Source organism: Crinia signifera, chromosome 7 (genome assembly GCF_055691185.1).
Source record: "Crinia signifera chromosome 7, ASM5569118v1, whole genome shotgun sequence".
NCBI lineage: Eukaryota > Metazoa > Chordata > Amphibia > Anura > Myobatrachidae > Crinia > Crinia signifera.
Window position 1 is genome coordinate 167858954 of NC_139223.1, and position 26059 is coordinate 167885012.

A 26059-nucleotide genomic window follows, 5' to 3' on the forward strand; every position below is an offset into this window, starting at 1 on the left:
CTTTGATTAATAACCTTCTAAGTGTTTTTTCTAAAATGCGAATAAACTTCAAGCTGCGGATATTTCCTACATAGAATATATTAAAAAAATAAATAAACCGTTCAGTTCAACTAAAATCATTACGGAGATTCCTGACTGCGAGAGCTTGGATGGCACAGGACCCTGGCATGTATGTATACGGGACAGCCGGAGATGTCTAGGACAACGCACAGACTACCATAAGCATATTAGACGTTATCGAGAAGCCCTGGAAAGAAGACCATTGGCTGCGGTTGTTAGGGCAACGGTCAACATCCGAGCAGTCAGGATGCCGACGTTCATTATACAGACACTGGCATCCCGAATACCGCCGGAATCCCGACAAGATGATGCTGCAACATCATGAATACGCTGGCAAAGGCACCCAAACTCGCCCCCCCCCCTCCTCGCGGCCCCTTCTAGTTCTGGACTCACCCCACCTCACGGGCAATTCTAGTGCCGGACTCACCCAACCTCATGGCCCCTTGGAGACCTGTACTCGCCCCACCTGGTGGCCCCTTGGAGACCTGTACTCGCCCCACCTCGTGGCCCCTTCTAGTCCCAGACTCACGTTTTTGCTTGCAAATGTTTTTTTTTTTTTTATTATTAATCTTGCCAATTTACAATACTAAATGGGGGGGGGGGGGGTCCTTCATTTTTTTTTCGTGTATATTTTCATGAAACTGAAGGCACATGCAACGTGTAAAAGCACACTCCATTCTTTAAGAACAAAACATAAATAGAACACAAGTAAAAACAATCTATAATATTACTGGGCCAATGCTATTTCTGCCTGGCGTATACACTACATAAACGTCACGGAATAATTGCAATAAGATACAACCAGGCTTGAAGGTAAAACATTGAAACAAAACCAAAGAAAGGCGCCAACTTGTCATTAAAAAATGACACTGAAGTGCAGATAAACGTAGTGTTCATATATTATATACTGTAATCCAAGGTGTCTACTTCGCTAATGTGTAACTGCACTGCATCTGACATATATATTACGGATATATTTAAAGATAAAGAGATTTGGGGTTTTGGGCTAGGAGATCATACCGGCGTACAACTTATGCGGTGTCATTGGCAAAGTAAAATTAGTTCCCCGGGCTTAGCCGCATTGTCCCGAAACCAATCTCTTTGGAAATGTAACGTCAGATGCTAAAAACAGAATAAATCTTTTTATACAACTGTATGTGTGACTAAAAAAATAAAATTGCTCTGGTGTCGGGCGTTTTCCAGTGTAGGACCAGCTGAGATTTCCAGCGACGGCGTTAATGCCCCGTATCGTCTGGTGGAGAGGAGGAGCGCAGTGAATTCTGCTCTGAGAGGACAGCGTCCGCTGGCTGGGCCGCATTCTGCGTGCTGAGATCTGTAGGACCGCTGGGCTCCTGAATATCAGGGGATACGGCAGCTGCCTCCACAGTCTCCCCTTCGCTCTGTAATGGATGGCTGCTTTCATTATTTTCCTGGAGGAACAACAAAATGGAGGGGTAAGTGACAAAATGGAGGGGTAAGTGACAAAGCTGAGGAGTAAATAAATATAGGACGTTAATGTGGACACTTAGCCACGGACCTGACCCATGCAAAGATGCAATACTTAGGAAGAGGTTACACAAAAGCCCATCTATATATATGGTAAGTGTAGATATGACTAAGGGGCGTTAAGCATTCAGAAGTGTAGGCATGACTGTGAGGGGCGTTGGGCATACAGAAGAGTAGACATGACTGAGGGGCGTTGGGCATACAGAAGTGTAGACATGGCTGTGAGGGGCATTGGGCAGAGAAGTGTAGACATGACTGAGGGACATTGGGCATACAGAAGATTAGATATGACTGAGGAGAATTGGGCATACAGAAGTGTAGACATGACTGTGAGGGGTGTTGGGCAGACAGAAGAGTAGACATGACTGTGAGGGGTGTTGTGCATACAGAAGTGTAGACATGACTGTGAGGAGCATTGGCATACAGAAGTGTAGACATGACTGTGAGGAGCGTTGGCATACAGAAATGTAGACATGACTGAGGGGCATTGTGCATACAGAAGAGTAGGCATGACTGAGGGGCTTTGGTCATACAGCAGTGTAGACATGATTGTGAGGGGCATTGGACAGAGAAGTGTAGACATGACTGAGGGACATTGGGCATACAGAAGAGTAGACATGACTGTGAGGGGCGTTGGGCATACAGAAGTGTAGGCATGACTGAGGGGCGTTGGGCATACAGAAGTGTAGGCATGACTGAGGGGCGTTGGGCATACAGAAGTGTAGGCATGACTGAGGGGCGTTGGGCATACAGAAGTGTAGGCATGACTGTGAGGAGCGTTGTGCATACAGAAGTGTAGGCATGACTGTGAGGGGCGTTGTGCAGACAGAAGTGTAGACATGACTGTGAGGGGTGTTGTGCAGACAGAAGTGTAGACATGACTGTGAGGGGTGTTGTGCAGACAGAAGTGTAGGCATGACTGTGAGGGGTGTTGTGCATACAGAAGTGTAGACATGACTGTGAGGAGCATTGGGCAGACAGAAGAGTAGACATGACTGAGGGGCGTTGGGCATACAGAAGAGTAGACATGACTGTGAGGGGCATTGCGCATACAGAAGCATAGACATGACTGTGAGGGGCATTTCTTGTACAGTCTCTCATACTGTGCCATATAACGGTGTCCATATCTCCATATTACATATAAACGTTGGGGGTCTCAGCAGCCCCATTATGTAGGTTACCTGCCAATTCTCCCCAATGATACAAAGATACGATCACACAACACAGCAATGTGGGTGCACCTTACCTTCACTTCTTGGTTCCTAACTGTCATTCCAAAGCAGCAATAGAAAAACAATACTTAATACACGTCTCTATACATGACACCAACACAGCACAGGAGCAAGCGCTTAGCTGTAGGCAGTTGATGTTGGTACATAGCGACCTGATTCTGCGCTGTACACATGTGATCGCGGTTACAGACGCCCCCAGCAAATAGAAGTCTAATGAAGCTGCATGCCGTATACTGCGTCACGCAGACTGGAAATGGTGCGCAATGTATTCATGGCTGAGTATCGGTAACCGTGGCACAGCGCAGGGCACATCTGTGGAAGGCGGTACTGGCAGCTGCCTAGGGCCTGGTGGATTGCAGAAGCACACCTGCCATCTTATAATGACCAGGTCAAAGTTGGGGGTGATGAGCCCAGAACTTGCTTGGGCCACACAAACTAGTCCTAGCTTAATTCTAAATTGCACTGCAAAGTAAGCTGCCCAGGATTTGTGGGCTCCACACATAAGCACCCCTTCCATTCCAACATGGTTTGTCCCAAAAGGACTCTGACTCAGGAGCTGCAGCATTGACCTATGGAAAGATGACATCCCATGCGTGTATATTATCTATGATTACTATATGTAATGCTACCATTGCACCAGCATGGGATGATCCAGCCAGAGCCCTCACACTACACAGTAAGCCTGCCTCAGCTACTTCTCTGGTCCTGGTGGACAATACCTGCAGTGGTTGGCTCTCGGAGACCTGGCTGGTGTTGGACAGAGACAGCATTTCCTTGACTTGATAAAAGACGTAAGCGAGTGAGACCCAAGGCGAGGAGGTGATCCCCCAAGCCGGACGGTTGACATCCTCCTGCTCCTCCTGGTGCTTGGTCTTCTTTGGTGGAAGCTTGGCTTGAGTAGAAGGAATGATGTTCTCTGCGTGCTGCGGTACCAGGTCGATAGTGGCTATGGGAACCGGGCTGGAGGGGACAGGTATTCTCTCTGCCAGCATGGACTCATCTGCAATAAATAATAAGAATACATAGGTGTAAGGATATTGCAAAACCAGTAGGTGTACAGCCAACAGGAGTCCACTCTCCCCCCTCTGAGGCATCACAAGGAACAGGAACCGGAATAGTGTTTGGTGGCCAATATTAATTTGTAGAAAAACCAACGCATCAAACTTCTCTGTGATTTATGTCACCATGTACGCGGGGAACAAAGGGCATTACCACAATGTAGTGTACAATGGGAACAAAGGGCATTACCGCAATGTAGTGTACAGCGGGAACAAAGGGCATTACCGCAATGTAGTGTACAGCGGGAACAAAGGGCATTACCGCAATGTAGTGTACGGCGGGAACAAAGGGCATTACCACAATGTAGTGTACGGTGGGAACAAAGGGCATTACCACAATGTAGTTTATGTCGGGAACAAAGGGCATTACTGCAATGTAGTGTACGACGGGAACAAAGGGCATTACCACAATGTAGTGTACGGCGGGAACAAAGGGCATTACCACAATGTAGTGTACGGCGGGAACAAAGGGCATTACCACAATGTAGTGTACAACGGGAACAAAGGGCATTACCGCAATGTAGTTTATGTCGGGAACAAAGGGCATTACTGCAATGTAGTGTACGACGGGAACAAAGGGCATTACCACAATGTAGTGTACGACGGGAACAAAGGGCATTACCACAATGTAGTGTACGGCGGGAACAAAGGGCATTACCGCAATGTAGTGTACAACGGGAACAAAGGGCATTACCGCAATGTAGTGTACAGCGGGAACAAAGGGCATTACCGCAATGTAGTGTACAACGGGAACAAAGGGCATTACCGCAATGTAGTGTACAGCGGGAACAAAGGGCATTACCGTAATGTAGTGTACGGCGGGAACAAAGGGCATTACCACAATGTAGTGTACGGCGGGAACAAAGGGCATTACCGCAATGTAGTGCACGGCGGGAATAAAGGGCAATACCGCAATGTAGTGTATGAGGAGAGCAACGGCATTACAGCAATGTAGTGTATGAGGAGAGCAACGGGCATTACATCAATGTAGTGTATGAGGAGAGCAACGGGCATTACATCAATGTAGTGTACACCGTAAACATAGGGCATTACCGCAGTGAAATGTAGAGAGCACTAGACTGTACTTATGTAATGGGATACTACATTAGATCACAAAGAGGTCTTGCTAAGTGGACCCATTGAAGAAAGACGCGATTTTCTCTCTTTGGAACAATGCAAAACAATGTAAAGATGTTTGGACAAAGGCTGGATTGTGTTACTATAAGTACTAACTCTGATAAAACAGGTTAGATGCACAAGAGTGCATTCTGGTCCGTTCGTAGTTTTACCTGCATTCACACAGGGACCTATGTTTTGTTTGTGCGCATGTGCATTTCTGCACATGTGCATACGCAGGGTGCGGGGGGGTGCAAGAGGGGCGTGGGGCATGGGGACAGGTGTACTCCCGTAAGGTACACAAGATTCCACGAGGGACAGATGTAGTCCCGTGAGCTACAAAAGAGTGCATGGAGACTGTTGTAGTCCCTTAAAGTACACAAGAGTGCATGGGGACAGATGTAGTCCTGTGTGGTACACAAGATACCACGGGGGACAGGTGTAGGACCGTAAGGTACACAAGAGTGCATGGGGACAGATGTAGTCCCGCAAGGTACACAAGAGTGCATGGGTACAGATGTAGTCCCGCAAGGTACACAAGAGTGCATGGGGACAGATGTAGTCCCGCAAGGTACACAAGAGTGCATGGGTACAGATGTAGGACCGTAAGGTACACAAGAGTGCATGGGTACAGATGTAGTCCCGCAAGGTACACAAGAGTGCATGGGGACAGATGTAGTCCCGCAAGGTACACAAGAGTGCATGGGGACAGATGTAGGACCATAAGGTACACAAGAGTGCATGGGGACAGATGTAGTCCTGTGTGGTACACAAGATACCACGGGGGACAGGTGTAGGACCGTAAGGTACACAAGAGTGCATGGGGACAGATGTAGTCCCGCAAGGTACACAAGAGTGCATGGGTACAGATGTAGGACCGTAAGGTACACAAGAGTATAGGGGGGGACAGTTGTGTATCTTACAGGACTACATCTGTCCCCATGCACTGTTGTGTATCTTACAGGACTACATCTGTCCCCATGCACTTTTGTGTACATTACACGATTACATCAGTCCCCTCTGGAATATTGTGTACCTTACGGGACTACATCTGTCCCCATGCACTGTTGTGTATCTTACAGGACTAAAAGAGTGCATGGGGACAGATGTAGTCCTGTAAGGTACACAAGATTGTACAGGGGACAGATGTAATCGTGTAATGTACACAAGAGTATAGGGGGGGGGACAAATGTAGTCCTGTAAGATACACAAAGGTGCATGGGGACAGATGTAGTCCTATAAGATACACAAGAGTATAGGGGGGAACAGATGTGTATCTTACAGGACTACATCTGTCCCTATTCACCGTTGTGTATCTTACAGGACTACATATGTCCCCCCCCCTATACTCTTGTGTACATTACACGATTACATCTGTCCCCTGTGCAATCTTGTGTACCTTACAGGACTACATCTGTCCCCATGCACTGTTGTAGTCCTGTAAGATACACAAGGATTCAGTACTGAATCCCGGCGGTCGGGATCCCGGCGTTCAGAATCCCGACACCGGAATCCCGACAGCCGAAATGCCGACAAGGGGGGGACGTGGATCGCCCCCCCTTGCGGGCTCGCTGCGCTCGCCACGCAGCGGGCCTGGTGCCTCGCTACGCTCGGCACACTAATTTATTCTCCCTCCAGGGGTGTCGTGGACACCCACGGAGGGAGAATATGTCGGTATTTCGGCGGTCGGGATCCCGACCGCCGGGATATTAACTACATCCCATACACAACAGTGCATGGGGACAGATGTAGTCCAATAAGGTACACAAGATTCCACAGGGGACAGATGTAATCCTGTAATGTACACAAGAGTATAGGGGGGACAGATGTAGTCCTGTAAGATACACAAGGGTGCATGGGGACAGATGTAGTCCTGTAAGATACACGAGGGTGCATGGGGACAGATGTAGTCCTGTAAGGTACACAAGAGTGCATGGGGACATATGTAGTCCTGTAAGGTACACAAGGGTGCATGGGGACAGATGTAGTCCCGTAAGGTACCCAAGATTCCACAGGGGACAGATGTAGTCCTGTAAGGTACAGAAGAGTGCATGGGGACAGATGTAATCCTGTAAGGTACAGAAGAGTGCATGGGGACAGATGTAATCCTGTAAGGTACACAAGAGTGCATGGGGACAGATGTAGTCCTGTAAGGTACAGAAGAGTGCATGGGGACAGATGTAGTCCTGTAAGGTACACAAGCACATACATGTTCATTCTCTATCAGGAATAACGACACCTGGGGAAACGTGTAAGTACATGAATACCTCTCTGACTTGCGGGGTAACACAAGATTTCCTATACTGCTGTGCACATTGCCCCCAGCCAGTATTACCATGTCCTAGTACTGTAATTACATCTCTAAGCTTCAGAAATTAATATAGACCCTGATTTGCCCATCTCGCGATCTGGGCACAGAGGGCTGTAGTGGAATGTGACCAGAATTTAAGGGCACAACATAAGTACAGCGATCGCAACTGTTCTGGTTATAAACAAAAAAACCTCTAACGTTCTGCATTTGCCACAAAATTCCCCCACGTGTCTCTGGTGCAGTTTGGTATTGAGTGACTGACATGGAAGATCAAAGAGCTTCTTTGGGCGCTAGCGGGGTGCGATGCGTTACCAGCACAGGGCACCATCTCTATTAAACAAATTACAAAAGTGGGTCACTAAGGGCCTTATTCTAGTTCACTCTTTCTGACAAAATCCTTCTTAGATGGATAAAACCATGTGCGCTGCAGGGGGCAGATGTAACTTGTGCAGAGAGAATTAGATTTGAGTGAGTTATTTTGTTTCTGTGCAGGGTAAATACTGACTGCTTTATTTTTACACTGCAATATAGATCTCACTTTAAAGTAAAACCCCACCCAAATCTAATTCTCTCTGCACAAGTTACATCTGCCCCACCTGCAGTGCACATGGTTTTGTCCATCTAAGAAGGATTTTGTCAGAAAGAGTGAACACGGGTGTAATGTTCTTTATTTAATTCTAATTTACAGAGCTGGTAACCACTGCACCAATCATGGCCATTAGCTTGAGCCTCTTACCAGTCACCCTTGCCCAACATCAATGTAAGGTGGCGCGGCTGGCAGACAGAAGCGTATCTGCAGTCGACATTCATCGCCAACTTGCCGCGGTGTATGATGATAACGCGGTGTCACAGAGAAGGGTTTGGTGCACGTCCTTTGAGAACGACGTTCAAGATGAGCAGCGGTCCCACTGGACAAACTCATCCGTCCCCGGCCGTGCGCCAAACCCAAACCTGTTCCCCGGGAGCGGAATGAGGACCCTGTGCTTCTTCTCAGTTTTTATGCTCCCCCCCCCCCAGATGTAATGAGAAGCTACAGATTAGTGACAGCGGCCCTTATTCTGGTTGATTCGCAAGGCTGCGAATTTGCAACCTTGCGATTCCACCAAATGCCGCCCTGCGAATGCCGGGTCACCCGCCCCCCCTTGCATGCCTTGCATCTGGTGATATCAGCTGCCCCCTGGGCGATTACTAGGGGAACGCCCATGAAACGGTGGGCGATCCATGGACGCATCTATCCGCCGCTGCCCCATGCCCCCTATCTTGGGTGTGCACTTCTTGAACACCCTGTTCGCCATGGCCGCACGCACCCGGCATATTCACATGTGCATACGCCCACCATCGGACCCCTTGCGAACGAACGGACAAGAATAACCCCCAGTGTATGTTCTGCAACGTACCTTTTTCATTCTGAGGCCCGGCCACCCACTGGATCAGGGCGAAGAGCAGGAGGATGACCAGCGACGCCATGCCGATGCCCCTGAACGTTTCCGCAGCACCTGGAACACACACACAACCATTGGGCAATAAACATCAGGTGGGATAACTTTGCTGTAGGTTAGAGAATGAATGTAGAGCTACAATGCCACCCCAATCACTGGCAGGACCAACATGGCAAGGCCCACAGCCGCCAAGAGCAGGGGGTCGGGAGGGGGTGGTGACCACCCACTTTGATTGGCAGGAGAGGGAACCTCCCTGTAGTTTCTATAGACCGGAACCTAACCCCCGTGTCCATCCGCTGCCCCTCTCCTCCAACTTACTGACCCTCTGATAGAGTAGGGGATGGGGCCCAACGGGAATTCCCAAAAACACTATAAACCATTCCAGGAAATGTCTTATAGGATTACAGATATGGCACCTAGTACAGTAACCCGCCCAGACAGCCCGGCAATCTATAGCGGAACCTGTCTCTGGAAAGTTTGGGGCGATATACACTTATCTTGGTGAAATGACGGTATATAGATGTGGGTGAAGCTATGACTGGACATTGTAGCTTGGCCGTATACAATGTACGACCCTGGTAGACAATCATCTGTTACCCAGTCACATAACAGAGGTGCCCAGCATTACCGCACGGAGCTACGGGTGTGGCTGTCTCTAAGGAACGGACTATATACCCGTGTGTCTATCAGGAGGCTGGTGTATTCCTAGACTTTTGCAGAGTACAGAAAATAAATGTAAAAAAGAATAATTATATGACATACATTAAAAAAAAAAAAAAGTCACATCTGCAACCATAGATGTGTAAATCGTGTCTTACCAAAGAAGTTGACCAAGACGCCGCCAATCATGGCTCCACATCCTCTCCCGAGCCCCAGATGCAGGCCCTGCAGGATGCCCTGCGCGGAGGTACGTAAGGATGGCGGCACCGCGGCGCTGAGATACGAGATGCAGGCCGCCCATATGGCTGCATGGGTCACACCTGCAGAGAACACACAGTGACACATTATACTACAGTAAGGACCAGCGCCGGTCACACCTGCAGAGAACGCACAGTGACACATTATACTACAGTAAGGACCAGCGCCGGTCACACCTGCAGAGAACGCACAGTGACACATTATACTACAGTAAGGACCAGCGCCGGTCACACCTGCAGAGAACACACAGTGACACATTATACTACAGTAAGGACCAGCTTCGGTCACACCCGCAGAGAACACACAGTGACACATTATACTACAGTAAGGACCAGCGCCGGTCACACCTGCAGAGAACGCACAGTGACACATTATACTACAGTAAGGACCAGCGCCGGTCACACCCGCAGAGAACGCACAGTGACACATTATACTACAGTAAGGACCAGCGCCGGTCACACCCGCAGAGAACGCACAGTGACACATTATACTACAGTAAGGACCAGCGCCGGTCACACCCGCAGAGAACGCACAGTGACACATTATACTACAGTAAGGACCAGCGCCGGTCACACCTGCAGAGAACGCACAGTGACACATTATACTACAGTAAGGACCAGCGCCGGTCACACCTGCAGAGAACGCACAGTGACACATTATACTACAGTAAGGACCAGCGCCGGTCACACCTGCAGAGAACGCACAGTGACACATTATACTACAGTAAGGACCAGCGCCGGTCACACCTGCAGAGAACGCACAGTGACACATTATACTACAGTAAGGACCAGCGCCGGTCACACCTGCAGAGAACGCACAGTGACACATTATACTACAGTAAGGACCAGCGCCGGTCACACCCGCAGAGAACGCACAGTGACACATTATACTACAGTAAGGACCAGCGCCGGTCACACCTGCAGAGAACGCACAGTGACACATTATACTACAGTAAGGACCAGCGCCGGTCACACCCGCAGAGAACGCACAGTGACACATTATACTACAGTAAGGACCAGCGCCGGTCACACCCGCAGAGAACGCACAGTGACACATTATACTACAGTAAGGACCAGCGCCGGTCACACCTGCAGAGAACGCACAGTGACACATTATACTACAGTAAGGTCCAGCTTCGGTCACACCCGCAGAGAACGCACAGTGACACATTATACTACAGTAAGGACCAGCGCCGGTCACACCTGCAGAGAACGCACAGTTATACTACAGTAAGGACCAGCGCCGGTCACACCCGCAGAGAACGCACAGTGACACATTATACTACAGTAAGAACCAGCGCCGGTCACACCTGCAGAGAACGCACAGTGACACATTATACTACAGTAAGGACCAGCGCCGGTCACACCTGCAGAGAACGCACAGTGACACATTATACTACAGTAAGGACCAGCGCCGGTCACACCCGCAGAGAACGCACAGTGACACATTATACTACAGTAAGAACCAGCGCCGGTCACACCTGCAGAGAACGCACAGTGACACATTATACTACAGTAAGGACCAGCGCCGGTCACACCTGCAGAGAACGCACAGTGACACATTATACTACAGTAAGGTCCAGCTTCGGTCACACCCGCAGAGAACGCACAGTGACACATTATACTACAGTAAGAACCAGCGCCGGTCACACCTGCAGAGAACACACAGTGACACATTATACTACAGTAAGGACCAGCGCCGGTCACACCCGCAGAGAACGCACAGTGACACATTATACTACAGTAAGGACCAGCGCCGGTCACACCCGCAGAGAACGCACAGTGACACATTATACTACAGTAAGGACCAGCGCCGGTCACACCTGCAGAGAACGCACAGTGACACATTATACTACAGTAAGGACCAGCGCCGGTCACACCCGCAGAGAACGCACAGTGACACATTATACTACAGTAAGGACCAGCGCCGGTCACACCCGCAGAGAACGCACAGTGACACATTATACTACAGTAAGAACCAGCGCCGGTCACACCTGCAGAGAACGCACAGTGACACATTATACTACAGTAAGGACCAGCGCCGGTCACACCCGCAGAGAACGCACAGTGACACATTATACTACAGTAAGAACCAGCGACGGTCACACCTGCAGAGAACGCACAGTGACACATTATACTACAGTAAGGACCAGCGCCGGTCACACCTGCAGAGAACGCACAGTGACACATTATACTACAGTAAGGTCCAGCTTCGGTCACATTATGGTTCTTATTCGAGTTCACTCTTTCTGACAAAATCCTTCTTAGATGGACAAAACCATGTGCACTGCAGGGGGGCAGATGTAACATGTACAGATGGAAATAGATTTGGTGATTTTTTTGGTGTTTCTGTGCAGGGTAAATACTGGCTGCTTTATTTTAACACTGCAATATAGATCTCACTTTGAAGTAAAACCCCACCCAAATCTAATTATCTCTGCACAAGTTACATCTGCCCCCCTGCAGTGCACATAGTTTTGTCCATCTAAGAAGGATTTTGTCTGAAAGAGTGAACTCGAATAAGGCCCTAAGTGACAGCTATTACAAAGCTCAGCCGAGGATTACACGTGAAGTCACAGGATGACAATATGATACTGTGACCTCATCCTGCAAATATAGAACAAGAAATATTATGGTTATGGTGGTAAATACCCAAATGCTGACGCTTTTGTGGTTTTATTTGCCGGTTGCCGAGAACATAGCGAAACATCAACTTTAGCAAGAGCGGGCTTGGGTCATAGGATCCACATACATTAGGTCGACACTGCTTAGGTTGACTGGGTGGGAAGGTTTACACAAGCAATAGGCCAACAATGGGAAGGTCAACAATCAAAAGGTCCTATTTTCGACGTAAGTCGACATGGACACAGTATCCGTGTACTGCAGCCGCTCGCACAGGACACGTTCTGACTGGGCGGATGTTGGCAGTGACGCACAGGACACGTCCTGACTGGGCGGATGTTGGCAGTGACGCACAGGACACGTTCTGACTGGGCGGACGTTGGTAGTGACGCACAGGACAAGTTCTGACTGGGCGGACGTTGGTAGTGACGCACAGGACACGTTCTGACTGGGAGGACGTTGGTAGTGACGCACAGGACACGTTCTGACTGGGCGGACGTTGGCAGTGACGCACGGGACACGTTCTGACTGGGCGGACGTTGGCAGTGACGCACAGGACACGTTCTGACTGGGCGGACGTTGGTAGTGACGCACAGGACACGTTCTGACTGGGTGGATGTTGGTTGTGATGCACCACAGGACACGTTCTGACTGGGCGGATGTTGGTAGTGAAACACAGGACATGTTCTGACTGGGCGGATGTTGGTAGTGAAGCACAGGACACGTTCTGACTGGGCGGACGTTGGTAGTGACGCACAGGACACGTTCTGACTGGGCGGACGTTGGTAGTGACGCACAGGACACATTCTGACTGGGCGGACGTTGGTAGTGACGCACAGGACACGTTCTGCCTGGGAGGACATTGGCAGTGACGCACAGGACACGTTCTGACTGGGCGGACGTTGGCAGTGACGCACAGGACACGTTCTGACTGGGCGGACGTTGGCAGTGACGCACAGGACACGTTCTGACTGGGCGGACGTTGGCAGTGACGCACAGGACACGTTCTGACTGGGCGGACGTTGGTAGTGACGCACAGGACAAGTTCTGACTGGGCGGACGTTGGTAGTGACGCACAGGACACGTTCTGACTGGGAGGACGTTGGCAGTGACGCACAGGACACGTTCTGACTGGGCGGACGTTGGCAGTGACGCACGGGACACGTTCTGACTGGGCGGACGTTGGCAGTGACGCACAGGACACGTTCTGACTGGGCGGACGTTGGTAGTGACGCACAGGACACGTTCTGACTGGGTGGATGTTGGTTGTGATGCACCACAGGACACGTTCTGACTGGGCGGATGTTGGTAGTGAAACACAGGACATGTTCTGACTGGGCGGATGTTGGTAGTGAAGCACAGGACACGTTCTGACTGGGCGGATGTTGGCAGTGACGCACAGGACACGTTCTGACTGGGCGGACGTTGGCAGTGACGCACAGGACACGTTCTGACTGGGCGGACGTTGGTAGTGACGCACAGGACAAGTTCTGACTGGGCGGACGTTGGTAGTGACGCACAGGACACGTTCTGACTGGGAGGACGTTGGCAGTGACGCACAGGACACGTTCTGACTGGGCGGACGTTGGCAGTGACGCACGGGACACGTTCTGACTGGGCGGACGTTGGCAGTGACGCACAGGACACGTTCTGACTGGGCGGACGTTGGTAGTGACGCACAGGACACGTTCTGACTGGGTGGATGTTGGTTGTGATGCACCACAGGACACGTTCTGACTGGGCGGATGTTGGTAGTGAAACACAGGACATGTTCTGACTGGGCGGACGTTGGTAGTGAAGCACAGGACACGTTCTGACTGGGCGGACGTTGGTAGTGACGCACAGGACACGTTCTGACTGGGCGGACGTTGGTAGTGACGCACAGGACACATTCTGACTGGGCGGACGTTGGTAGTGACGCACAGGACACGTTCTGCCTGGGAGGACGTTGGCAGTGACGCACAGGACACGTTCTGACTGGGCGGACGTTGGCAGTGACGCACAGGACACGTTCTGACTGGGCGGACGTTGGCAGTGACGCACAGGACACGTTCTGACTGGGCGGACGTTGGCAGTGACGCACAGGACACGTTCTGACTGGGTGGACGTTGGCAGTGACGCACAGGACACGTTCTGACTGGGCGGACGTTGGTAGTGACGCACAGGATACGTTCTGACTGGGTGGATGTTGGTTGTGATGCACCACAGGACACGTTCTGACTGGGCGGATGTTGGTTGTGATGCACCACAGGACATGTTCTGACTGGGTGGACGTTGGTAGTGAAACACAGGACATGTTCTGACTGGGCGGATGTTGGTAGTGAAGCACAGGACACGTTCTGACTGGGCGGACGTTGGTAGTGACGCACAGGACACGTTCTGACTGGGCGGACGTTGGTAGTGACGCACAGGACACATTCTGACTGGGCGGACGTTGGTAGTGACGCACAGGACACGTTCTGACTGGGAGGACGTTGGCAGTGACGCACAGGACACGTTCTGACTGGGCGGACGTTGGCAGTGATGCACAGGACACGTTCTGACTGGGCGGACGTTTACAGTGACGCACAGGACACGTTCTGACTGGGCGGACGTTGGTAGTGACGCACAGGACACGTTCTGACTGGACGGATGTTGGTTGTGATGCACCACAGGACACGTTCTGACTGGGCGGATGTTGGTTGTGATGCACCACAGGACATGTTCTGACTGGGTGGACGTTGGTAGTGACACACAGGACATGTTCTGACTGGGCGGATGTTGGTAGTGATGCACAGATTATTTTATTTGCGGTACACAGAAAGCCAAAACATCCTGTATACGTGGATCCCGTCAGGACACGTTATAACCTGTGCTGTTAGAGAGAAATCAGCCTATTGATCACTGTAGAAATTACGGATAATCCCTTAAACGCTTGTAGACAGGACACTACAGAGATCCGCTTTGGTGCCGTGCTACTACCGCGGTTTTGCAAAATGAGAGATTTTGTAATTGGATAAGTAGAATCTGTTCTTTCATCAGCCAACGTGTGAGATGTTTCCATAGTAACGTCATGCTTGTACTGTAACAGGGAGGAATAAAGTTTCACAGGTTTGAATACCGTTGTAATTCCCAAATCTTGCCACAGGGATCAGTATTTTGCCCTGACATTTCCAGTATCATTATTAATGAGCATATAGGTGGTTTAGTAAGTGAGGCCACAACTACTGAGGACAGGGGGTGGGGGCACAGATTTATCATGGGGAGGGAGAGGTCTAATTCTGTCCACCGACAATAGGGGATTTGTGGGGGGTGGTATGCATTATTATTTTTTAACACGTATCGGATAAGAAAAAGTTGCGCAATGCTACCAAGTCACACCAAAGCATGTGTAACACCAGACTATGTGCCTCCCCCCCCCCCCGTGCAAGACTCCTTTACCCCTCCCCCTAATATTCCCTACCATAGAGCCTAACCCTAATCCCGACTCCCATAGCATAATCCCAGCCCCTCCCCCTGTCAAACCCTAACCTCCCCTCCTGTAGCCTAACCCTAATCCCCCCAAGTGCCTATCTCTCCCCGGACTGCCTAAAGGGCCCCATACATCAGCAATTAATTGTGCCAATTTTCAGATATGGAGATGATTGCCACAATTAATTTTAGATGTGTGGGCTCCCCCTTTTGGCAATCCCAATCAAAAATCGCCAATCGATTGCTTAATCAGGTTTTTAAACATGTTTAATATTCTGGTATTATCTGCGGATCTTTTTCATATGTGTGGGCATTCCCAATTCGTCGTCTTCATGTATTTACATTATGAACAGCTGAAATGACAATCGATTGGGGCAATTTCCAGATATGAAGATGCAATCTTTAGATGGAAAAATCTGCCGATCACTGAAATAAATCTGTAATGTGTGGGCAAAGTCAGATAGATTGTAAAATCCATTTATCTGGCCAAAAAATCCCTGTATCTGGAAATCCATAAATTGTTATTGCTGATGTATGGGGCCCATAACCCTAACATCACCCCCCATAATCCTAGCCCCTCCCCCAAGTGCCTAACCCTCCCATCTCAAATCTAAATCTCCCATCTCATAGCATAAACATAGCCCTCCACAAAGTGCCAAAACCTAACCCCCCTCCTGTAGCATTACCGTAATCCCAATCAAACCCCCCCCCCCCCAACTGCCTAACCCTCATATCCCCCCCCCCCCCTGTAGCAACACCCTGCAAGCTCATTTACTTAAAAAAAAAACCAAACCCAACAACCCCCCCTTCCCCCCCACTCATCACTTAATTATATAAAAATAATATTTTTCCAGACTCCTATTGTGCGCTCATGCTGGAAGTGCTCCCAGTTCTCTCTCCCTCGTTATTACATGTAACCTTGGCAGATTCATCAGGACAGAACGAGAGGAACAAAACTATCTGGTAATGAGATCGCGGCGGACTTCCAGCCACAGGGCCTCTATGAGGAATCCTATCTGCGGTCGGTGTATCCTATTGTATCTCTCTCAGGTACGGACCGCCTTCCAAATGTCCCGGGGCACAAATAATCCAGACGCAGAACATTCTCTGCAGAACATAGAACCACACAGCGGGAATACAACTGTGATGGGCTTATTTATAAGTCATGGAGAGAATATATATATATATATATATATATATATATATATATATATATATATATATATATATATATATATATATATATATATATATATATATATATATATATATATATATATATATATACACACACAACAATGAGGCCGGCACTCAGGTCTGAAGATGGATGCCAATAGCTTGCTCCGGTGCCCTCTTTCCAAAAGGGGTGTCCTTGAGTAGAATACAGCAGCAAATAAGTGGCACTCGGAGGCTTGTTAAGGAGGTGAAAATAGCAGGAATATTTATTCCTAGTGCAGGGAAATAAATATTCCTGCTATTTTCACCTCCTTAACAAGCCTCCGAGTGCCACTTATTTGCTGCTATATATATATATATATATATATATATATATATATATATATATATATATATATATATATATATATATATATATATATATATATATATATATATATATATATATATATATATATATAGTGTGTGCAGGAGTCCTGGGCTGTACGGGATCTTCATCACCATCTAATAATGGGATATTATAATGCATGGCTATGAATAATACTGACTCACGCCATAGATGCGGATCAGCTCCGGGTCCGCAGACATTGGGCCGGTTTTGTTATTTCTGTTATTACAGGAAGTGGAACAAAGTTTATTCATAGTAATCTTTATTGCTGCCTGGCAGTGTGCCAACATGAAGCCACCGCCGGCAGTAACTCCGATGTGCCAACACCATTGTCCTAAATACCCGATACCCACCGCGATTACACCATTGTCCCACACGGCCGATACCCACCGCGATTACACCATCGTCCCACACGGCCGATACCCACCGCGATTACACCATCGTCCTACAGGGCCGATACCCACCGCGATTACACCATCGTCCTACTGGGCCGATACCCACCGCGATTACACCATCGTCCTACAGGGCCGATACCCACCGCGATTACACCATCATCCTACACCCACCGCTATTACACCATCGTCCTACACGGCCGATACCCACCGCCATTACACCATCGTCCTACACGGCCGATACCCACCGCCATTACACCATCGTCCTACACGGCCGATACCCACCGCCATTACACCATCGTCCTACACGGCCGATACCCACCGCCATTACACCATCGTCCTACAGGGCCGATACCCACCGCCATTACACCATCGTCCTACACGGCCGATGCCCTCCGCTATCACACCATCGTCCTACACGCCTGATGCCCGACGCTATTACAGCATCGTCCTACACGCCCGATGCTATTACAGCATCGTCCTACACGGCCGATGCCCACCACTATTACAGCATCGTCCTACACAGCCGATGCCCTCCGCTATTACACCATCATCTTGCACGGCCGATGCCCACCACTATTACAGCATCGTCCTACATGGCCGATGCCCTCCGCTATTACAGCATCGTCCTACACGGCCGATGCCCACCACTATTACACCATCTTCCTACATGGCCGATGCCCACCGCTATTACACCATCGTCCTGCACGGCCGATGCCCACCGCTATCACACCATCGTCCTGCACGGCCATGCCCACCACTATTACACCATTGTCCTGCACGGCCGATGCCCACCACTATTACACCATCGTCCTGCACGGCCGATGCCCACCACTATTACACCAACGTCCTACGCGGCCGATGCCCACCGCTATTACACCATCGCCCTGCACGGCCGATGCCGTGATTGGACACCGATAACTAATAGATCAGTGAGATGTCAGTGACGTCAGTACGCTATAGGACCACCATGTACAGTGATTACCACAGACCCCTTCTTGGCCAACTGGCCACAGGTTCCTGGCTTCCAGCAGGACGTACGGTCTGCCATTCTGCCTTAGGAACAGCGACCAACTGTGACACTGGTCGGCCTAGAACGCCCCGTCACTCCAATAGGTCCCACAGGTTCCTGGCTACCAGCAGGAGGTACGGTCTGCCATTCCGCCTTAGGAACAGTGACCAACTGTAACAGTGGTCAACCTAGAATGCTCCCGTCACTCCAATACGTCCCACAGGTTCCTGGCTACCAGCAGGAGGTATGGTCTGCCATTCTTCCTTAGGAACAGCAACCAACTGTGACACTGGTCGACCTAGAATGCCCCCGTCACTCCAATACGTCCCACAGGTTCCTGGCTACCAGCAGGAGGTACGGTCTGCCATTCCGCCATAGGAACAGCGACCAACTGTGACACTGGTCGGCCTAGAACGCCCCGTCACTCCAATACGTCCCACAGGTTCCTGGCTACCAGCAGGAGGTACGGTCTGCCATTCCGCCTTAGGAACAGTGACCAACTGTAACACTGGTCAACCTAGAATGCTCCCGTCACTCCAATACGTCCCACAGGTTCCTGGCTACCAGTAGGAGGTACAGTCTGCCATTCTGCCTTAGGAACAGCGACCAACTGTGACACTGGTCGGCCTAGAACGCCCCCGTCACTCCAATAAGTCCCACAGGTTCCTGGCTACCAGCAGGAGGTACGGTCTGCCATTCCGCCATAGGAACAGCGACCAACTGTGACACTGGTCGGCCTAGAACGCCCCGTCACTCCAATACGTCCCACAGGTTCCTGGCTACCAGCAGGAGGTACGGTCTGCCATTCCGCCTTAGGAACAGCGACCAACTGTGACACTGGTCGGCCTAGAACGCCCTGTCACTCCAATACGTCCCACAGGTTCCTGGCTACCAGCAGGAGGTACGGTCTGCCATTCCGCCTTAGGAACAGCGACCAACTGTGACACTGGTCGGCCTAGAACGCCCCCGTCACTCCAATACGTCCCACAGGTTCCTGGCTACCAGTAGGAGGTACGGTCTGCCATTCTGCCTTAGGAACAGTTACCAACTGTGACACTGGTCGGCCTAGAATGCTCCCGTCACTCCAATACGTCCCACAGGTTCCTGGCTACCAGCAGGAGGTACGGTCTGCCATTCCGCCATAGGAACAGCGACCAACTGTGACACTGGTCGGCCTAGAATGCCCCCGTCACTCCAATACGTCCCATAGGTTCCTGGATACCAGCAGGAGGTATGGTCTGCCATTCCGACTTAGGAACAGCGACCAACTGTGACACTGGTCGGCCTAGAACATCCCTGTTACTCCAATAAGTCCCACAGGTTCCTGGCTACCAGCAGGAGGTATGGTCTGCCATTCCCCCTTAGGAACAGCGACCAACTGTGACGCTGGTCGGCCTACAACGCCCCCGTCACTCCAATACGTCCCATAGGTTCCTGGTTACCAGCAGGAGGTACGGTCTGCCATTCCCCCTTAGGAACAGCGACCAACTGTGACGCTGGTCAGCCTAGAATGCCCCCGTCACTCCAATACGTCCCATAGGTTCCTGGTTACCAGCAGGAGGTACGGTCTGCCATTCCACCACAGGAACAGCAACCAACTGTGACACTGGTCGGCCTAGAACGTCCCCGTTACTCCAATAAGTCCCACAGGTTCCTGGCTACCAGCAGGAGGTATGGTCTGCCATTCCCCCTTAGGAACAGCGACCAACTGTGACGCTGGTCGGCCTAGAACGCCCCCGTCACTCCAATACATCCCATAGGTTCCTGGATACCAGCAGGAGGTATGGTCTGCCATTCCCCCTTAGGGACAGTGACCAACTGTGACACTGGTCGGCCTAGAACGTCCCCGTCACTCCAATACGTCCCATAGGTTCCTGGTTACCAGCAGGAGGTACGGTCTGCCATTCCCCCTTAGGAACAGCGACCAACTGTGACGCTGGTCAGCCTAGAATGCCCCCGTTACTCCAATACGTCCCACAGGTTCCTGGCTACCAGCAGGAGGTATGGTCTGCCATTCCCCCTTAGGAACAGCGACCAACTGTGACGCTGGTCAGCCTAGAATGCCCCCGTCACTCCAATATGTCCCACAGGTTCCTGGCTACCAGTAGGAGGTACAGTCTGCCATTCCACCACAGGAACAGCAACCAACTGTGACACTGGTCGGCCTAGAACGTCCCCGTTACTCCAATAAGTCCCACAGGTTCCTGGCTACCAGCAGGAGGTATGGTCTGCCATTCCGACTTAGGAACAGCAACCAATTGCGCCCCCGTCACTCCAATACGTCCCATGGGTTCTCAGCGGGGAAATCTGGGCTCACTTAGGTCTACATAGATAAACAGATAGAGAACCCATGTTATTGTTCTATCATTCAGTGACACATGACTTATGTTATCAGCTGTAACGGCTGCAGTCATGTGGGTGACAAGAGATCACTCAGACTGATCGTCATGTAATAACACGGGGTCCTTCCTTATACCCAGTAATAACAGGACACAGCACTGATAGCGGCTACTGCGTAACATCTCATCAGTGTGTGACTGCTAGTAATACACACCCCCCCCCGGTATCAGCCATCTATCAATACAGATTACTCATCAATAACAACAGTGACGTCACTGCTTATAGGAGACTTTATACAAATGATTACAGAGCTCATTATGCCCCTTTACCTGACCCCAATATCACACACAGTAACATACACAGACGTGGTAGCAAGACCAATATTTGGGTGTTCTATCACCCGCAGAGCTTGCACCTATGTATTTAGCTGCTGACGGTTGTCTCGGAGGATAGAGAGAGCTAAGAAGACAGGAGGCAGGAGCAGACATGGACTGGGGGTGGAGTGGAGAGTTTGTGGGTTAAAATGTGTCACAGTTCAAAGAGAAAGTAAAAACTGTCACAGATTAAAGTGAAAGTACCTCGTTTTGACTAGTACATTATAATATTTGATACAATAAACCACCAGTGGTTCCCAAACTGTGTGCCATGGCACCTTGGGGTGCCTCGGGACAATTACAGGGGTGCCTTGGGTTGGGGGGTCTAGGACCAACGCAAATAGTACTGGTGGTTACCGTTATAATTATGTGGACAAATAGAAGCAAATTCTGTCCGTCACCAAGTATTTAAACCCTCCGAATAACATATAAAACACAACTTCCTTAATTTAATATATGTTTTTTAAATGATCAATAATCCATTTTTGGTCTAGGGGTGCCGTGCAAAAAATTCTGATCCTCTAGGGCACAATAGTTTAAAAAGTTTGGTTTCCACTGCAGTAAACTCTGAGTTTCATTGTTTACCATTTTTTGTTTTTAAATAATCCGTCAATGGGGGTATCCATTCCCATGTCCCTAATAGCCTGCACCAATCCAAAGCCAGAATTTCCCCAAGAAATCCAATTGTATTATTATGCACCCCCCCCCCCCCCCATATCCAACAAGCTGAGCGGTGGGGTCTGGATCTCTCCCCCTACTGGTGAGCAGCACATTCTCCTGCTGATGGCGCAGCAGAGACAGTGAGTGACACTGATACGGATGTGTTGGGACACTCGATTTGGCAAACGCTTTGAACTTTAAACTTCCTAATTAGGGGTGACTCAGAGCCAAGAGAGAAGTACGCCGGCATGTCTGACATGTTTAGCTAGGTGTCCTCCCTTCAGTTATTCCAAGCACAACTTAGATCGACAAGCTCTGTACACTCAGCGCCCAGCCGCATACCTGGGATTTAATAGAAACATTCTTGTGAGTCGGTGTCATCGCAGCCGACGTGTGCGCAAATCTGAGATGGCGTGCTTTCCTAATGTCCCCGCTGCGCTCCTGCACAAGGAGCAGAGATCGGACACAGAGAACATACCTCTGAGCCTCTTGTGTGTAAAAGGATATAGCATTAACCCTGTGAGTGCCAAGTGAATTTGTCAATTAAGGTGTTAAAATTGCCACGCAAACATTGTTATTCATCACAATGAATATAATGTGTTTTTTTGTACATTTTTTTTATATTTGAATTTATCTAACAAATGTCAGCGATGTTGGCATTTTTAGCGGATATTTTGCACATCTCTCACAGAGCCGTTGGCACTGAAAGGGTTAAAGTGTACTGAAGCCTGCGCTGTTGCGGCAGTGTAGATTTTACTAATATAAGTGTTTGCAAGGTCTGAGTAGCATTTGCAGTAGGCAGCACCTCGGCCCGGCTGGGCGTGCTCATATGCTGCTGTGTGTGTGTCATGGCTCGGTGACTTGTTTAGTTACCGGGCGTGATCCTCGCTGAGCACAGTCCAAAAAGATCTTCAAAAGACCTCACTGAAGTCAGTGACATGTGAGAAGGTCCTGACGTCAGCACCTGGCCGAACAAAGGCTTCTGAAAGGTGGCTGTTCCACCTGTTCTACGGTGATGGGATAATGTGATAGTTCTGCTCATTTGGGATGGAACACATTCATTACAGAGATATTTGTGCACCTTTCATTATAAGGACTGACAGGATCACTTCACTGCAATAACTGTGCAGCTGCAATGGGCCTGGTTATGAGAAAATCAAACAAAAGGGGCAATTTGTAGATTTATAAAACCATGCTGCGCTGCGGATGGGCCAGATCTACAGCTGGATACTCACTACAGTATGCTCAAATGTGCACGGAAACATCCGATATGGCACATACACATTATATAACTGTTCCTTCAGATTCTCACTATTTAACTGTCCTTTGTAATCAGAAGGAACAGAGATTTACATATGTACTTCCATTACCATCTGTCAGCAAGTCAGTCCTCAGACCGTGTACACTATGTAATGTGCGCGATTCCCTTACCACATATATCAAACATTTTGAGCATGTTGTAAATGCAATCATGAGAGAAGACCTGTTTACATACATTAAATTGTGATATTGAGGGGGGGGGGGTGTATTCAATGTGGGATGATATTTCCGCAGGCAGAAATACTGGCTGCTAATATTCAATCCTGACTGGAAACGGCCGGAACTCGCCTGCTGCAGATTCGCCTCATTAAGACGAATCTGCATTGTCGGAAAGGGCTCCAGGATTGTCGAATCCACGGCCGTTTTCGACTATTGGCGGCTGTTTTCGCCGAGGCACTGACTTTCCGACTGTCAGAAGATAAGAGCCCACATTAAATATCAATTCGACCTGAACATTATACAATTCTCTGGTCGATTATAAACCTTGTCTCGTCAGTATTGGTAGTAATTAAATATGGCTGTTTATTATTATTACTACTATCATCATCTTTATTTATATGGCGCCACAAGGGATCCGCAGCGCCCACTTACAGATTACATAGACAAATAGGCAAAACAAGAACGCAGTTCACGACAATGTAGGAAAAGTACAGGGCATATAATGTATTAGGGGGCAGAAACCAATACTCCGGTGCATAGTGTAACAGAGACCATGCTGCCAGCCCATTACACATTCATTCTTTCCAGTTTTTCTCGTAAAAGACTGGTTTGGCTTCTAATGTTAATGATAAGAGGGGCAGGGGCTTCGTCCCTGGAATGTCTGTATTATAAGTGGAAGTTTTGTGCCTACAGCAGAGTTCGCTGGTTTAAACTTTCTGACTTAGGTATTATGCTGTGACATTAGGCACCACGCTCTGATTTCCAAAAAAAAAAAAAAAAGCCTGTTAAAAGGGAATCCCTGGTTTTATTGCACCACGCTCTGATTTCCAAAAAAAAAAAAAAAAGCCTGTTAAAAGGGAATCCCTGGTTTTATTACATGTTTTTGTAGCTTGTGGTCTGCATATGGGTGAGCTGAATCAATGCAGTACACACACACACACACACACACACACACACACACAGATATAGGGAAATCTATTCCCAGCTCACAGTCTTCCCCAGCTGCGTCACCCCAGTCTGTCTGCCCCTCCCCTTCTGTGTCACCCCAGTCTGTCTGCCCCTCCCCTTCTGTGGCACCCTAGTCTGTCTGCCCCTCCCCAGCTGCGTCACCCCAGTCTGTCTGCCCCTCCACAGCTGCGTCACCCAAGTCTGTCTGCCCCTCCCCTTCTGTGGCACCCTAGTCTGTCTGCCCCTCCCCAGCTGCGTCACCCCAGTCTGTCTGCCCCTCCCCTTCTGTGGCACCCTAGTCTGTCTGCCCCTCCCCAGCTGCGTCACCCCAGTCTGTCTGCCCCTCCCCTTCTGTGTCACCCCAGTCTGTCTGCCCCTCCCCTTCTGTGGCACCCTAGTCTGTCTGCCCCTCCCCAGCTGCGTCACCCCAGTCTGTCTGCCCCTCCCCTTTAGAATGTAAGCTATCACAAGCAGGGCCCTCTCTCCTCGTGTGGTTTCCTGCTCTTACTAAAGCCCGTACACATAAGGCGCATATCCTCACCGCCACTGCCACCGATATCAGCATAAAAACAATGGTTTTATTAAAAGATAAAAATAAATCACATTAAAGCCTAATAACAGCGTATTGTTAGTGTAGCATTGATCACGATGTGTAATACATAGCATTGTACTAATATAATAAGCAGGATCCAGATTTTTTTTTTTTCATTAAAACATGAATACAAACAAAGCTGAAATAAACCAGAAAAAAAAAAGTTGAAAACAAAAAAATATGTTTTTTGTTTTATTTAATTTTTTAAAACCCAAATCACGTTTTTTCCTGTAGCTGGAAAACATGAGCGCTCGGTACAATTAACCCAATTAGCTGTCTGGCTCCTCCCACTGGCTGGTGCAGACTTTAGCTCCTCCCACACAGCCAGGTAAGAGAGGGGGATACACTTGTGGAGAAGGTGGTGTGTATCATAACAAATGAGCAATTGCGACAGATTTTTCTGTTCATGTAAAATGCGGCCTTACTTACCCTGCAGTACTTCCATGGGCAGGACGGTCCAGGCATTCATCAAGTAGGAGATATATAGATAGCGGGCAGTGTTACAGGCCAGGCCTATGTACAGCACCCTGCGAGGAAGACAGCAGAGAATCAGACACGGTTACTGAATACGCGCTGGGAAGTCTACAAGAGCAAATTAACGCTTTCTGGCAAATGGGGAGGGCGCTGGCGTCATGTGACATCATCCAAGCAGGCAGGGGCACGCCTGCCTTTGCGGGGGTCCACGCAGCGTTTCTATAGGGGCGCCCATGAAACGAAGTGAACACTCAGGCAGCGACCGTTGCGGCGAATGAGGAAATCTCTGAAGGCGCTTGCTTCGGGGGTTTGCATCGCAGACACCCACCATCATGGACGGGGCCGAATTGGCCCCAAAGTCTGTGTACTTCCCTATCTCAGCTGCGCTAAATATATTCTGCATTCTGGAATTTTGGGGACGGGAGACTTGGCCTGTATACAACTATTATATATATATTACACACTGAGGAGAATAATCAAACTGGAAATGAAATAAATGGGAGATGATGATAA

At 49.4% G+C, this 26059-nt stretch overlaps 1 protein-coding gene across 2 annotated transcripts; it reads right to left on the reverse strand.

Annotated features, from left to right (window-relative positions):
* Window positions 1-666: 666 nt before the first annotated feature.
* On the reverse strand, window positions 667-26030 carry MFSD6 (major facilitator superfamily domain containing 6). 2 transcript variants are annotated; one of them, XM_083154260.1, is made up of 6 exons: window positions 25502-26030; window positions 9541-9702; window positions 8681-8779; window positions 3518-3798; window positions 2813-2832; window positions 1353-1490 (listed from the first exon to the last, which is right to left on the reverse strand). In XM_083154260.1, the coding sequence occupies exons 1-5, from the start codon at window positions 25539-25541 to the stop codon at window positions 2815-2817; spliced, it is 600 nt and encodes a 199-aa protein (XP_083010386.1). In that variant the 5' UTR covers window positions 25542-26030; the 3' UTR covers window positions 1353-1490; window positions 2813-2814. The 2 variants fall into 2 exon arrangements, with proteins under 2 accessions (XP_083010385.1, XP_083010386.1); XM_083154259.1 differs by lacking the exon at window positions 2813-2832 and having other exon boundaries at window positions 667-1490; window positions 25502-26022.
* Between the last annotated feature and the right edge of the window lie 29 nt (window positions 26031-26059).